The sequence below is a fragment of the Onychomys torridus genome, chromosome 11, assembly GCF_903995425.1.
Source record: "Onychomys torridus chromosome 11, mOncTor1.1, whole genome shotgun sequence".
Classification (NCBI taxonomy): Eukaryota; Metazoa; Chordata; class Mammalia; order Rodentia; family Cricetidae; genus Onychomys; species Onychomys torridus.
This window is the reverse complement of record NC_050453.1, coordinates 5,398,847-5,413,458: the sequence shown is the minus strand read 5'-3', so window position 1 is coordinate 5,413,458 and position 14,612 is coordinate 5,398,847. Positions and strand designations below refer to the sequence as shown.

Below are 14,612 nucleotides of genomic sequence, written 5' to 3'. Positions count from 1 at the left end.
TTAATGAAAGACATCTGCTTGGCATATAAAGGATCAGGGAAGGAGAGGGGTACAGCTGGACCTGAGAGCCCAAACAACCTGGGCGTCTCAATGCGGTTTGTTTACCAAGCACAATATAACCTTACCTAAACAGCAGCCGCAGCAGGAACAGCTCAGGCAGCAGAATGGTAAATGCAGGAAGAATCGGCCCTGAAGGCTGCAGGGAGGAAAAAAGAAGTCCCCTAGTTGAACTCTGAGTTTCCAGCTGCATTTCCACACCGGGAAAGAGGGTTATCCCGTGTTCTAAACACTCTGAAACGGAAAGAATTTTCCTTCTCTGATTTGCTCCGAGGCTTTCCTAAGAAAATTCAGTGGATGGAAGAAAAGAGCTCAACTTTCACTTAGTGACAGCAGTGGAGGAGGCTGTCACTCTACCAGGGGTGTGACACCAGCTCTCTGTCTGTTGTTTGTTTGTTTGTCTGTTTGTCTGTTTTAATTGACTCCCCACCCCCACCTCCACCCTGGAGATGGTTAGGTGCCTACAGCCATTCAAGATTTCATCTATGTGTTAAATTCCAAGGCCCTCCAAGGCATCTAAAAATGTCAAAGATCACACCTCACACCTATTTTCCCAGCATGAGGAATGCTGAGGCAGGAGGATGGTTGTGACCTCAAGGCCACACTAAGCTACATAGTGAGACTTTCTCTCAACAAACCAGAAAGAACAAAGACAAAAACAAACATTTTAAACTGGTGTTTCATGGCTGGACTTCAATTCATGCCATGAAACAGTTTTCCCTTCTCACCCCCGAATATTTGTGTGACATCCTTTGCAAATGTCAATCCCAGAGAAAAGGCTGAGGACCTCCAGCTGCACATCTCTTAATGGTTCATCTGACAACCTTGGGCTTGAGCTGCGTAGATGCAAATGTGAAAGGCGCACACAAGGCTATTTTTCTTGAGATGCAAAGAAGATGTGAGACAAGGAACATCACAAAGAAAGACAATTGGCTAGTGATTCTTTGGGAATTTGAATAAAACTTAGTATTTGATTAAACGGATTCATTTGCAAAGATACTGAACACACTGTTTTATACCCAAGACACAAGCTTTTTGGCCAGGTGCACTGAGGTTCCATTTACCACAAACACGACCCTGACTTCCTTCCTTCTAGAGGGACTACAAGGCTGTGAGCCTAGTATTTCAAACATATATGACAAATGTGTTCACCAGAGACTGGAGCCACTTGAGAAGCTGGCATTCAGCACTGTTCTTTATCATGGCTACTTCATTGAGAAGCAGGATGCCCTTTGGAGTAGGAAAGAAGTGTTCTTGAAGGGACAGATTACACAGCCCTGGAGTGATTGTTCAGTGGGCAGGCTGTCCACCTAACATGTACAATACCCTGGGTTCAATCCCTAGCATGCTGAGGATCTAAAAACAAAAGTTATTCATGACAATTTAAAGAACTTTAAAAGCACAGTGATGGTTGGTGGTCCTCATGTACCATCCCAGTACATTGCTACTCACTCCATCATATGCCCCCCTAGGGCCTTGTAGTCTACAAACTGAAGTAAAACATTACTTGGTGTGATTCCTCAAGATTTCATCAATCCAAGTTTGAGATTGATTGATTTGTTTGTTTGTTTATTTATTTATTTTGTCTAAAACAGAACGGATAGATTGGTTCTGTAGAGCAGTAGGAGTGTGTGTCGGGTGAGCCACACCCCTGGAATCAAGTGCTGAGTGGGAACCAGTTCCCTGCTGTGGCTTGCCTGTCCTTTCCCAAGACCTGAGCTAGAAACAAGCTGGCCAGTCACAGGGACATGGACTAGAGGAGAGCAGAAATCCAGAGGTTAGGAGGCCAAAATGTAAGAACTAAAATGGCTAATTACAAGAGGCCCAAGGCCATGGAGCCTGAAGGAAGGAAGCAACCCCAGACATAAAAACCTGTACTTCAGGCCCACATGGGTGTCTCCTGCCATCACTGTTCAGAAGAGGCTGTATACAGCAGGACACAGGAAAAGTCACCCTGGAGAAGGGACTCTTCCCCTTCAAATCCTCAAAATTCCTCAGGGGATTTAGAGAGGAGGACAGCACAGTGAGCTTAGCCCATACTTAAAGCAAACCAAAGACTTTTCTCTCCCTAGAAAACCAACGTAAAGAAAAAGGGGCATGATTTCAGCTGTCTGATCAGGATCCCAAGTCCAAGCTTAGAAAGCTGGTGTTATTAGCGAGACATTTCTGTGTACTTTCAGGATTCTGAAACTTAGCTTAACTGGTCACTAAGAGGAGTACATTACTGTGTGTGTGTGTGGGGGGGGCAACAACCACTGCTACTTTACTATTTGTTTTAAAATGTAGTTCTCTGAGGTGCAAGGAGTCTAGCCTCAGACATAAATCAGCCTAACATGACGGTATTCTCGGCTAGGTTGACAATTGCTCAAGCCATCCTATCTCCTTCCTTTCCCTTCCTCCTGCCCAGCAGCTCTGCGCCAGTGGCTTTGAGCAAAATGCATTGCCAGCTGGTGATATAGGACACAACCTACAGGCTTAACTTTCGGTGCACTGAATTTGAGGTTTTGAAAAACAGAGGTTGAACCAGCAAACAAGCTCAGACTTAGATCTAAGACCTCAGTGTCTTTGCCTGAGATGTTCCTGTCCTCATAGGGTTGGGAAGAGATTCTGGGCTCGGTGGCCCAAGAGGTCTCATACTTGTGGCTTTAGCTCCTTTACCAATCCACCACGGCTGCCCTGGAGGAATGAGAGCATATTTCTGTCATCCTGGGGACTTGGGGCTCTGTGCAGCCTCTGGAGTGGGCTCTGCTACTAAAATGTCAATCTCTGTCATCAAGACTATTGCTCAAAATCCTCAATTTAGTAAGCCAACTTAATTGCTAAATTTTATATCCATCTGGTAATTTATTATACAAAAGGCATGTCTCCACCTGCCCCCAAATGCTACTATTCCCCCCACACACACACAAAAGACAAACAACCACAAAATTATATATATATATATATATATATATATATATATATATATATATATAAAGGACTGACTTGTAGAAGAAAAAAAAGTTATGGATTAAAAATCACTAGAGTACGGGACAGATCTGCTAAAAGTATGATTGACATCTCTACCTAAGAGTCAGGTTCAGGATGGAAAAGAGTCATTAAGGAGGCCATTTTTATACAGCCCAGTTTTGGATTTAACTGTGTTCTCTCCTTTTCCAAAATAATTTGCTTTGTGTATGTTAGGACAAAAGATTTCTGTGTTTGGCTGAGCAGAGGTCACTCATGCGTACAGGCAGCTGCCCCAGACCCACAGAACAGACCTTGGTGATACAGAGAGGCTGACGCCGTCGGAATAAATCAGTACCTGCCCATTTCCTTTTTTTAAATAAAAGTCTCACTTAAGATTAAATACAGAATGCAAGCCCTCCCCACACCCATGGTTATCCCACAGCCTCCTTGTCTTCATGAGATCTAGTCAGACCTCTGCAGCCACTGTGGCCTCAAAGGTAGTTGGCAGTGAGAATTCTTGGTGAAATCACAGGTCTGAAAACTGGCTTTTCTCCTTATTTCTGTCCTAAAACTTACCATCGTTATAAAATTCAATACTTATTACAAGGTATCGTTCCATACACACACACACACACACACACACACACACACACACACACACTCCATCTGCTCTCAAGAAAGGAGACAAGAAAGTCACATAGGAAGAAAAGCAGAAAAAGTGCTGTTGGGAAATTGTCTTACAGACAGTTCCTAGAGGCAGTTACGTCCTTGTCCAAGTTGCAGAGATGCCGGAGTTAGTTTTTAAGTTTCTCTGCAATCAGAAACACCCAGTGCATGGCTCCTACAGGCCTAATATGTTAAGTAATAGCAAAGACTACATTCTTAAGAACGTACTGGCTGTGCACTGTGGTGCATGCCTGCCATCTGAGCACCTCAGGAGATCCAGGCCAGTCTGGGCTACAGAGTGAAACCCTGTCTCAAAGTCCCCAAACCCAAACAAAACTAAACCCCACAGAACACACCAAAACACATATTGACATAGGTCATCCTATATAGTGTAGGCGTCTAAGCTTTGAGGGGAGGGGCTTTGTTTATGTTTGTTCTTGAGGGGAAAGATAAAAGGATATTGCGCTTCCCGAGTAAGGTGAGATGTCGGACATGTCTTGAAGATCTCCACACTCAGACTTTATGAGTGACAAAGAGAGTCCTTCTGCGGTGCTGGGTGGGTGTGCTGGTGAACAGGGGTGGTGGCTCAGATGATGGGATGACATCTTGGTCCTCAGACTCGTTGTGTCCCTCGTCAAGTCTAAGGACTCGGGAGAGGCTCTGTCTTTTCCCGAGAAGGAGCCGGAGGGAGCACCTAGTGGACTCTGAAATGGGTAGGCCATCAAGGGCAGGGGGAAGGGATGGCGGAAGCTAGGGGTGGTGAAGCCAGCGGTGGCCGAAAGAGGCGACTGGTGCAGGGGCTGGTGGTGGCCACCAGTGGCTGGGCCAGAGGCAGATTGCTCGGATGAGTTTTTGCGGACCACCAGGGGAAGTGCTTCTGTCTGGTCTGTGGAACTGGGCATCTGCACATTGCCAAAGGTGTCCAGGGGGTTCGGAATGATGACGTCACCAAAGCATTGCAGGCGCTGGTTGGCCGTATGAAAATTGTGGTTTTCCCCATTGACTGCGAATCTCGCCTGGGGGATCTGGAGAGGTGGGAAGACCTGAGGAACCTGGCGAGAGGGTTTGGCTGAGAAGACTTTGACCACCGTGTCCACGACCTGTGACATGGCTGTGTTCAGCTCCTGTTTTAAGGTCTCTGCCAGATGCTTGCCTTCTGGCTGCAAGGAGCTTGGCCCGTGCTCTCTCTCTTTGTTGCTGCCTTCTCGCTTCGGCTTGTTCTCAGCCATCTCTTGCTCCCTGATCAGGGCTCGAGCCCTGTCGATGAACTGCCCCGGGTCCAGCTCACACATCTCATTGTCTGAGCGCCCCACCGAGTCCTGGGCCCGTGCATCCAGGATCTCCGATCGCATGCTGTCTTCAGACAGGTCGCCATCTTCATCATTTTCAGAGTCGGTGCTGTCATAGACCTGGTAGAACTTCTCCTGCAGCTGGCGCAGCTGCTTCTGCATGTCTTCCAGCTGCTGTTTCAGCTGTCGGCGCTCCTCTCGCTTCTGTTCTTTTCGAGCTGAAACCAGCTGCTGGAAACTCTGTTGCTGCTGCTGGGGCAGCTTCTGCTTGCGTTTGTTTTCTCTGTAACTTTCTCGGGGACTAACAGACTGCGGGGCCATCTCTCTTTCATTTTCATTGCCCCTTAACGCCACACTGGGGGAATGGCTCATACCCCGGATGATATTCTCAACCCGGGCGCGCTTTGCTCTCAGGTGCTCATCGCATAAGCGATCCACATCAAACTGGCTCATAGTAGGCCTGCCAAAAGGGGAAAGACACTCTGGGGGGCTGTCTCTTGAAGAGTTGCTGCATATATCCTCCTGATGTACTTCGGAGCCTGTGCTGGAGAGGCCGCTGGCTTGGAAACTGGGCTCCGTGCCACCGTTTTTGTTCATGTTATTTTTCAACAGCTGGGAAATTATAGTTGCTCCTGGAAAAGGCATCATGGCATCTTCATACGAGTTCGCCCTCTTCAGCAGCTTGCGGAGTACGTTCGACTTTTCCCCATCTGCGTGTTGCACCACAGAATATTCAACATCCTGCTCCGAGCCTTGGGGATTCATGGCACCGAAAAATGTTGCCCTTGCCTTAGCAAAAAATGCAGATGCTGTCCCTACTGTCCTTTTCACTCCGATGTCAACCCTTCTCCTCTTGGTTTGCCGGCTTAAGAGGGCTGTGCTGTCATGGTCAGGCATCACTGGACAGTTATTGTGCCATCTTCAAAAGCTCGTCAGCTGGGCACAGCTCAAGAATCCCGGGACCCTGGCCAACAGAACAAAAGGACTGATGAATCATTTTCTTTAAATTTCTCCAAATTTCCTGACCTCAATCCTGAATCAAATGCAAAATGCATAGGCTCTGGGATTTATGGCACATCACAATTATTGCAATTTATCATGAACTCCGCTTGAAATGAAACATTTTTAAATATTTCTGCTCCACTGGTTTAAGATGGATTAAGATTAAAAAAAAAAAAAAGCAAAAACTGCTTAAGCACCAGTAATATGATTCTCTTTCACAAATGCCTAAAATGATACTGTTTATCTTCGGAAGAAATGGCAGATTAGAAGAACACAGCCTCTGACGAGCAATTGATTAAATTTGGGGGCATTGAGGTTCTTATTATAAAAGAAGAGGGGAGTGGGTTACACTTAAGAAACAGGGTTAAATTTTGGGGCTGCATGAAATTTGGATGAAGATCTGATCTGGAAAGCACTGGAGCATTCATGTTACTGAAGGAAGGGGAGGCTCAAATAGATGCAGATATTTAGCACACACTTTTATTACTGAATTTAAAAATCAATCTTGTCATATGTGAAATGGGAAGAAAGTTACTGGTCTGTTAAGCACCAAGATAAAGGCAGATACTCATTGTTCAGTATTGCTTATTTAGCACAGTTATGGGTTTTGATCAGTGAGTTCACAGGTATGGTATCTGTTGCTGTGTCTACATATAACAAGGACATGTTTAGAAATGGTCACAGTATCCTTTTGGTGGCTCCAATTGTTACCAATTGTTAGAAAGTTAGACTGGTTGTTACTACATATTGGGAGCCAGTATGTGTAACAGTGCATCACTGGGCCAGGCAAGAATACACACATCTTTAGTACCAGTTTTGTTCTGGAAAAATCTGCCAAAGCAGTACTTCAAAGGGCCAAGAAACTCTTAAATATATACCATTTGTAGATATTGTTGCTTATGCCAAGGAAAGCGGGGGAAGGGGGTAGGGAAGCTAAATAGAAGAAGCAACTGGAGAAAGATATAGAAAATAAAATATCAATCAAATATATGAGAAAGGGAGATGGCTTCTTTGTATGTGAACTAGCATTGTTTTAGGGGGCAAGATATAAAAAGGAAACATCCTTGCCTACATTTTATCAAAGGCCCTTGATACATTGTGTCACTCAGTAACTAGCTCCAGATTTTATATGCATGCAAAAAACAGCACATCTTTTTGTTTACAATTAACATTTTATGAAGAAAATGAAAATACTGCCTTCATGACGGGTTTATCTGATATTGAACTTGGAATTTGCTTAACAGACCACATCTTCACAATAACAGGGTCCATTGCCAAAGGCAGCGTGTGGAGTGCTTGGAACCTCTCCCATCTCTTTCGGTTCACCTGTAAAAACATCTACGTGCTCCCTAGGAGTACATCTGTGGCTAGTTTTAAAGAATGACTACCCATGCAAATAGGCATAATTTCAGCATGAAATAATCTGTAAAAATCAAGAAAATGCTCCATGCTTACATGGCAACAATATGCTGGTCTTTTTTTTTTTTTTCCATGACAACTATTTTACCATGCTGTTTGCTCTTGGTGTTTTTCTCTGAAGACAAAATATTTGTAGAAGAGCCTGCTTCGGGGTGTCCTGAGGCAAGGTGGTGGTTCTTTGTAGAGATCTCTGTATGTCTGAGTGTGAAACACTTCAAGGCAAAATTTCCTGAATTTGAGTTGGAGTTTGGGATCTCAATGACTTTAATACTGGGTTCAAAATTAAGTTCAGAACAACTGAGACTCCTCACTCACTAATAATACAATTGGTTTGGGGATGACAAAACCCAGCCACACGTATTTTGCTGACAGCACATTGAGCCTGCCAGGTAAAGCAGGTGCCGCTGTCAGGCAAGAGCAAGAACAGGAAATGGGTGATTTCTGAGTCACAGAAATACTTGGATATGGGTGCTACTGAGGAAGATTCTTTTGTGCATATATTAGCTTTCCAAAACCAGGGCTCCTTGCCATTATTTAAGATTTTTACATCATTGGTATGTGTGTGCATATCTCTTCAATATCACCTGCAAAGCACAGAGACCTCCAATGAAGACTGAGGCTTTTTGCTGGACACCCCCCCCCCACATGCTACCCAGGCTGGCTTTCCCTCCTGCCCATCATGCACCCCCCCCCCCACCATGCTACCCAGGCTGGCTTTCCCTCCTGCCCATCATGCACCCCCACCCCCACCATGCTACCCAGGCTGGCTTCCCCTCCTGCCCATCATGCACCTCCACCCCCACCATGCTACCCAGGCTGGCTTCCCCTCCTGCCCATCATGCACCTCCACCCCCACCATGCTAGCCAGGCTGGCTTCCCCTCCTGCCCATCTTGGACTCTGCAGAACACCTCTGGAGCAGAGGCTCCCAGAGGACATGCCAGTGTGTGTATGAGCACAAGGTCATCCCAGGCATCCTTCCTCTTACAGCTGCCATTCACCTCTGCGTCAACTGCGCTTCCTCTCATGTAGCCTAGGTATCAACAGCTGCATCCCTGCCTTAAGCCAGAGCCAAGAGGAGGCTGGGCTCTTCTAAGGTAGGACAACACCACTCTTTTTTCTTCAGTGGAGAGCAAATATTAATTAAACATACACACTAGGCCCACTGAGACCCAATATCCTATAACTCCCTCCAAATTCACCAAGCTATTTTTTTTTTAAACTGAATCAGGTATCATTTTAAAATTAAATAATGATTTATTTCTATTTTTGGCAAGGAGAATACAAATACTTTAGGCTTCCCTGTAAAATGTCCACCTGAGATGTAAACAACAGGTCAAAATAAGTGGGGAAAAATCATTTTATCCAGCAAGACAGGTCATTATGTTAACAGCTACACATTATTTTATTTCTCCATACAGCTTAATACTTAAAAAGAAATAAAAGGCCCTACACATCAGGACCATAATCCAGGGACAATATAGGCAAGATTAAAAAATAATAGGTGGCTGACCTAGTACATGTCTAGCATCATATTTCATTAACCGAATGTACAAAAATATATTTCCACATCAAAACACACTATCAAGAGACCATGGTAAAATTAATACAGCTAAGAACATTTTCCATAATTTCCAGTCTGTCATTTCTAGGTTGCTACATAAGGACTTGGTCACCCACGGTGTTAACTTGATGCTACATAAGGACTCAGTCATCCACAGTGTCAACCCACTGAGGTATCCACCAATTTCACATCTCTTAGCATGTGAACTAAGCTGTGAGTTTTCCACTCCAATTACTATGGATTCCCATATTGTTTTCACTTTAACATTGATTTGGGGCTTAAGCCTTTGGGTCAATCCTGCTGAAAAATGGTGTAAAGAAGATGGAAAAATAGTGATAATAGAATCTGGACCAAATGATTACCGCCCAAATACACGTGTTATATAAAGCTCCTTTGGGTTCATGTGGAAACCTATGTCAAAGTGTTAAATTAGTAAACACGTGTTGCGTTGGTTGGTACGCGGCCTAACTGCACGCTCTAACAACACCTGTACAACAGACAGTAGAACGCAGCAGATGCCTCCTTAAAAACAAATAGTGGGAAAACGTCAAGACACCATCAATCAGATCTAACTGCTGCTAAAGGTGCCTCCTTAAAACCCAGTGTCTGCCTTCTGTTCCACAAGGAGGACCGAGCCAGGGTACATTGCTGACTTCATGTGGTAAAGAATAATTTTCAGTAAAGACTTCCAAAGGAACACAGCAATATGAAGAGAAGAAGCTCAGGGCTCAACTTTAATAAAGAAGTTATTTTGGGGAGGGGTGTGCAACTTTTACTACATCTATCTGGAGCCCAGATTCTAGACAAAGAAGTGTTTCATTATGGTAATTATTCAGATAGTTCAGACAGATCTCTTATGAGGCATGGGGAGTGTAAAGCTGGCTTCCTGCCTCAGTTATTCAGATATCTGTCCAGGTTGATAAAATTATTTGAAGAAATGGCTAGGATTTCATTGTTTTTACAAAGTCATCTTTAAGGGGTCTCTAATGAGTTAAGATGGTCATATGTTTTCAAGAGGAATATCGTCATCAATATTTTAAGTCATTCTGAAAAAATCAGCCTGAATTCAACAGGGGAAAATCAGGTACTTTTATTTACACACACACACACACACACACACACACACACACACACACACACACATCACTCACTGTCCCCTCCTGCATTTCTGCTAATTAACAACTTTTAATTCAGAGATATTTCTACATGCTAAGAGGCTAAGAAAACCTAATGGGCATACGTTGACACTTTAAAGATTGAGATCTTATTGATACAACTTTTAAATTTCCTTTTTACAATAAAAGGTTTCAAATCGTATCATTTGCTATTTCTCCGTCCTATCTAAAATTCCATTCATTTTTCACTTGAAAAATGAACACAGAACATTTTCTGAGACCTGCCAAAGATATTGATTTCCACTTATTTAAAAGTTGCAATTCATCAAATTGGGCAAATACAAGAGTGTGAGAAATAATCTTAAAAAATGCACTCACACTTTTTTCTTTTTGCAGAAAACCCAAAATACTCAAAATATCAAATTGGGCAAATACAAGAATGTGAGAAATAATCTTTAAAAATGCACTCACACTTATTTTTCTTTTTGCAGAAAAACTAAAATACTCAAAATACCCTTTGAAGCTTTGGAATGCACTAGGCAATGAGATTGGGAAAATTTCTTCTATGTTACCTTCCACTTTATACGAATACTGCATTTGAAACCTATAACAACAGTCATGCATAATCTATTTTCCCACTATAACATCACTAGCATGTTATGATTTCTTTAAGAATACCAAATAGTACAAATTTTAATATTGATAGTAGATAGTTGAGACCATGCTTGAAATAGTAGAGGAAATTTGTGAGAAGGGACTCGATGGGTTTTGAACAAATGAGAAAGAGCCTAGCAACTTATAGAGTGAGTTAGCAGAGGTTTGGAGGTTGCCCAGCGTGCTTGCAGAGGAGCCGAGCTAGCAAATGAACACACGGAGAACAAAGATGCATGTTGTGTATGCATGACTTTCCCCCCACAAGGTGGTGATTAAACTAAATAGAATTCTGCATTACGGGCACATAAAATATCAATAAGCGCCAAGCATGACTAACACCTATTAAAAATAAGGCATATGAACATAGCTATGGATGACATTTTAATTATCAAAAATCTTCAAAAGCATACAAAGAAAGTGCTAGGAAGCAGAGAGGGGTTAGGAGGTGACTAATACTTATGTTAAAAGACCAAGTAACACATACCTGTCATTTTCATGGAAACAGAGATAACCTCCAAACAACAAAACCAATCAACAAAAACTGTCCACCATCTGGCCTGTTCCCACACAGCTCAACTTAAGGAAGTAAACTGTTTAACCAACAGCCTAGAAGGTCAAGTTTTAAGAACCAGACACCCAGACATAGCACTTACACGGAACTCCCAACATCTTCCCTGGCACACAAGCAGGCTTTCTTCCTTCTCACTGCACGCAGCCTGTTTCATTCTGAAAACACTCAGAAGTTCTTGCAAAAAACTCTTCACAGAACTGGCTGCCGGGGTCTTCCATCACATCAACAGAGCCCAGCTCCTTAGCACAGACTCAGATTCTCCCTCTCCATCACAGTCCTTTCTAGGACACCTGGCACATGTCTGATACAGTGACAGGCACAGTTCACTTTATGAGAGTATTTAACACAGGGCTTGAAAGAGTTTAGGCACAGACCTATTCTTTCTGGGCAGGCAGGGAAAGAAATACAAACACAAGCTTTAACAGCAAGTCACACTTGTGAACTGACTTTGGTATTTGGGGCAGTTACAAACTACCCATTGCTGTCCAAAATTCACACACACACACACACACACACACACACACACACACACACACACACACACAAAGGATCTCCCTGCCCCCCTCTCTGCTAAGCACTGACCTGCCAGACAAGCATGAACTGGAGGGAGGCAAAGAGAAAGTCAACTCCCTCCACCTGCTACCCTGAAGTGGGGTGTGCTTTTGGCAGACAGAAGCCTGAGACAGGGCCTTAGCAGTCACCTGCCAACATCCTTAAGACAAACAAATACATACAACCCCCACCTTCAAAAAAAAAAAACAAAACAAAACCCCAAAACATCTCATAGCAAGGGCTCAGAACACAACAGCCCGATTCCTATTAGCCTGGCAATCCCATTAACCAGAACCACCATAAATTCATGAACCTCTTCAGCCCTGAAGCCTTGTGGTCTGGAGCTGTTCAGAAACACAGACACCCAGGAAACTTGCACCTGTCTTTCTTGACACAACACACCTGTCCAGCCCTGCCCATGCGCATTCTGCTAACAGACTTTTGTCTGCCTGGTTTAGGAGAGGAAATGATTTTTTTTTTTTTTTTTTAACAGAGGGGTACGATCGGGGTGGTAAAAGGAGGGAGGGCTAGTGAGGAGAGAGAACAAGATGTGGAGACTCTTCTAGCCTTGACTTTGAGAGGAGGCTACCCTGGGCCTGCTCTATTTTCATAAGCTTAAGGAGACAACACAGATGTTCTAGGAAAAATGTAAGTAAGCAGGTGAGTTTCCAGCCTTCCCTGAGGCGAAGGGCTCTGGGCTGCCAAGAACAGCAGTTTCACACTTGAACCGGCCTCCTTGGGCTGCTTAAGACTGTCCTCCAGACCCTCCTTCTGCTTCTGCCTGAGTCTGCCCAGAGGACTCAACTTCCCAAGAAGCTGGCCAGGGGCCGGAGAGTCTGAGTGTGGCTCGATGCTCTCTCCAGGCCCCTTTGGCTCTCGGCACAGGCGCTCCGTTTCAGCAGGACTAACAGGCTGGCACTGTGGAAGCGACGACCACTTGCTCAGCTGGACTTTGGGTGATGTCTACCGCCCCCCTCCCCCGTCCCTTCTCCTTGTCTGTTCAGGCAAGATAGCAGCTCTCCCCTTCCTCCCGCCCTCCACGCCGTTCTCCTCAGCAACAATCACTCCACTCCGCCGGGCTCTTGTCCTCCCTCCCCAGTCCTAGGAACTGGGGCAACACAGTAGCACTAACCAGCCGAGGCCGGAGCGCAGCTGCCCACTACCCGAGGGTGCTTGTAATGGCTGGGGGCTTCTTCTCGCCTATGGGCGGCCCGAGCACACCCCGACCCGGGGCGGCCCTCCGCAGCGCCGCGTCCCGATGGCCCCACCGGCGACTCCTGGGGCTCCTGGGCCAACTCGCCCTAGTCTGTGCTTCCCGGCGGCGAGGCGCGCAGACTGGGTGGAGGGGCAGGGCGCTCGCTCCTCGGGACCGTCCCTCCACTCGTCCCTCCTCGGCTGAAGGGCCGGGTGCAAGCTCCCGGCTCTGAACGCGCAGGCAGAGGAAAGTCACCGGGCGCACCCCCCCTCCCCTCCTCTCCCTCCTCCCCACGGCCAGCCCTCGGCCCGGGGTTAAAAAGGAGAAGTGAAAGGTATGCAAACACCAAGCAAATAGGAAAAGCCTGGAAGAAAGGCAGCTAGAATAAACAAGACAAAGGGAAGGGACCGGGGACAGGCCCTGGAGTTTCAGCCCCGGGAGAAGGGAAGGAAGAGGCTGAGGAGACCGCAAGAAATCTAGAAGAACAACAACAAAAAAAGGACTCGGTCCCCCTCGCGGCCCCTCTCCTGAGAAGAGTGGAAGGAAAATCAAAATCAAATAAAAGGAAGCCAGAGCCTCAGCGCACCCCAGGCACAGTACACAAAAGGTGACAAGATCAGCGACAAGTCCGGCAACGCCAGCCTCCCCCCCATCGCCACCACCACCCTAGCCACCAGCCAGCGCGAGAAAGAAATAAAAGCCAAGCGGATCACTTACTCTTCGTAACTGGGAGGAGCGGAGCGCGGAGTTCCACTGAGGCTCCTGCTTAGAAAACTGTTTTTAGAGGCTATTTGATTACGATTCATGTAAATAACACCATTTTCCCCCTGGAAAAAGAATGTTTACACGGGTGTGAGTAACGGGAGCCTCTTCTCTCTCCTTCCCATTCAAGAACAAGCCAGTGCAAGCGGTTCTGGAAAAGGGGAGGGGACAGCGACCGGGTGAAGATACTTACGCGGTGCGGGCAGCAGCGGGGCGCAGCCACACTCACTCTCTCTCTCCCTCTCTCTCTCTCTCCCTCTCTCTCTCTCTCTCTCCCTCTGTCTCCCTCTGTCTCTTACGGGCAGAGAGAAGAAACCCACGCGCGCACGCGGTGATGTCTTACGGGTGATAATTGGCCCAGGGGTCGGTGAGTCTGTGCGAGAGCGAGTGAGCCGGGCGAGTGTTGAGAGGAGAGGGGAGAAAGGAGGAGGGGAGGGGAGAGGCGCGCAGGGCAGAGCCGGGAGCCGGGGAAAGAAGAGAGAAAGCCGAGGAGCGGAGGAGGTGGAGGCGAGGGCTGGAGCGCGGCGCGCCGCACGGTGGCCCGAGGCGCAGCGGGCGCGGCGGTGAAGCTCGTGTGCGCCGCGCGGCTTCCCAGGCTGCAGTGGCGGACGCTTTCCCAGCGCTCTCTCAGCTGAGGGCTCCGCTCCACAACAAGATTTACTTTAAGACACAGCTGAAGGAAACAGGAAGACTGCACGTCACAGTCCCACTGACGTACCCGGCCCCAGCACCCAATCGCGAGGCGCCTTCGGATTCAAGGGGGGATAGCGAGGCAAGAGAACTTGGGAGGAAAAAAAAAATACATATATATAAAAGGGG

General features: G+C 46.2%; 1 protein-coding gene and 1 long non-coding RNA gene across 5 annotated transcripts in view; one reads left to right on the top strand and one right to left on the bottom strand.

Annotated features, from left to right (window-relative positions):
- The window catches only part of Prox1 (prospero homeobox 1), a 52,691-nt gene extending 38,627 nt beyond the window's left edge, over positions 1-14,064 (bottom strand). For 2 of the 4 annotated variants that reach the window (XM_036202176.1, XM_036202179.1), the window contains exons 1-3: positions 13,987-14,064; positions 13,749-13,858; positions 4,134-5,925 (exon numbers count right to left, since the gene is read on the bottom strand). In XM_036202176.1, coding sequence (XP_036058069.1) covers positions 4,134-5,858 — 1,725 coding nt within the window. In that variant the 5' untranslated portion in view covers positions 5,859-5,925; positions 13,749-13,858; positions 13,987-14,064. Of the gene's footprint in view, positions 1-4,133; positions 5,926-12,968; positions 13,265-13,748; positions 13,859-13,986 lie in introns of those variants that run through there. The other 2 variants (XM_036202177.1, XM_036202178.1) reach the window with 2 other exon arrangements.
- LOC118593015 overlaps positions 14,063-14,612 on the top strand; it is a 93,989-nt gene continuing 93,439 nt past the window's right edge. Inside the window, exon 1 of the long non-coding RNA XR_004946185.1 lies at positions 14,063-14,160. This is a non-coding gene — a long non-coding RNA (uncharacterized LOC118593015). The remainder of the gene's footprint in view (positions 14,161-14,612) is intronic.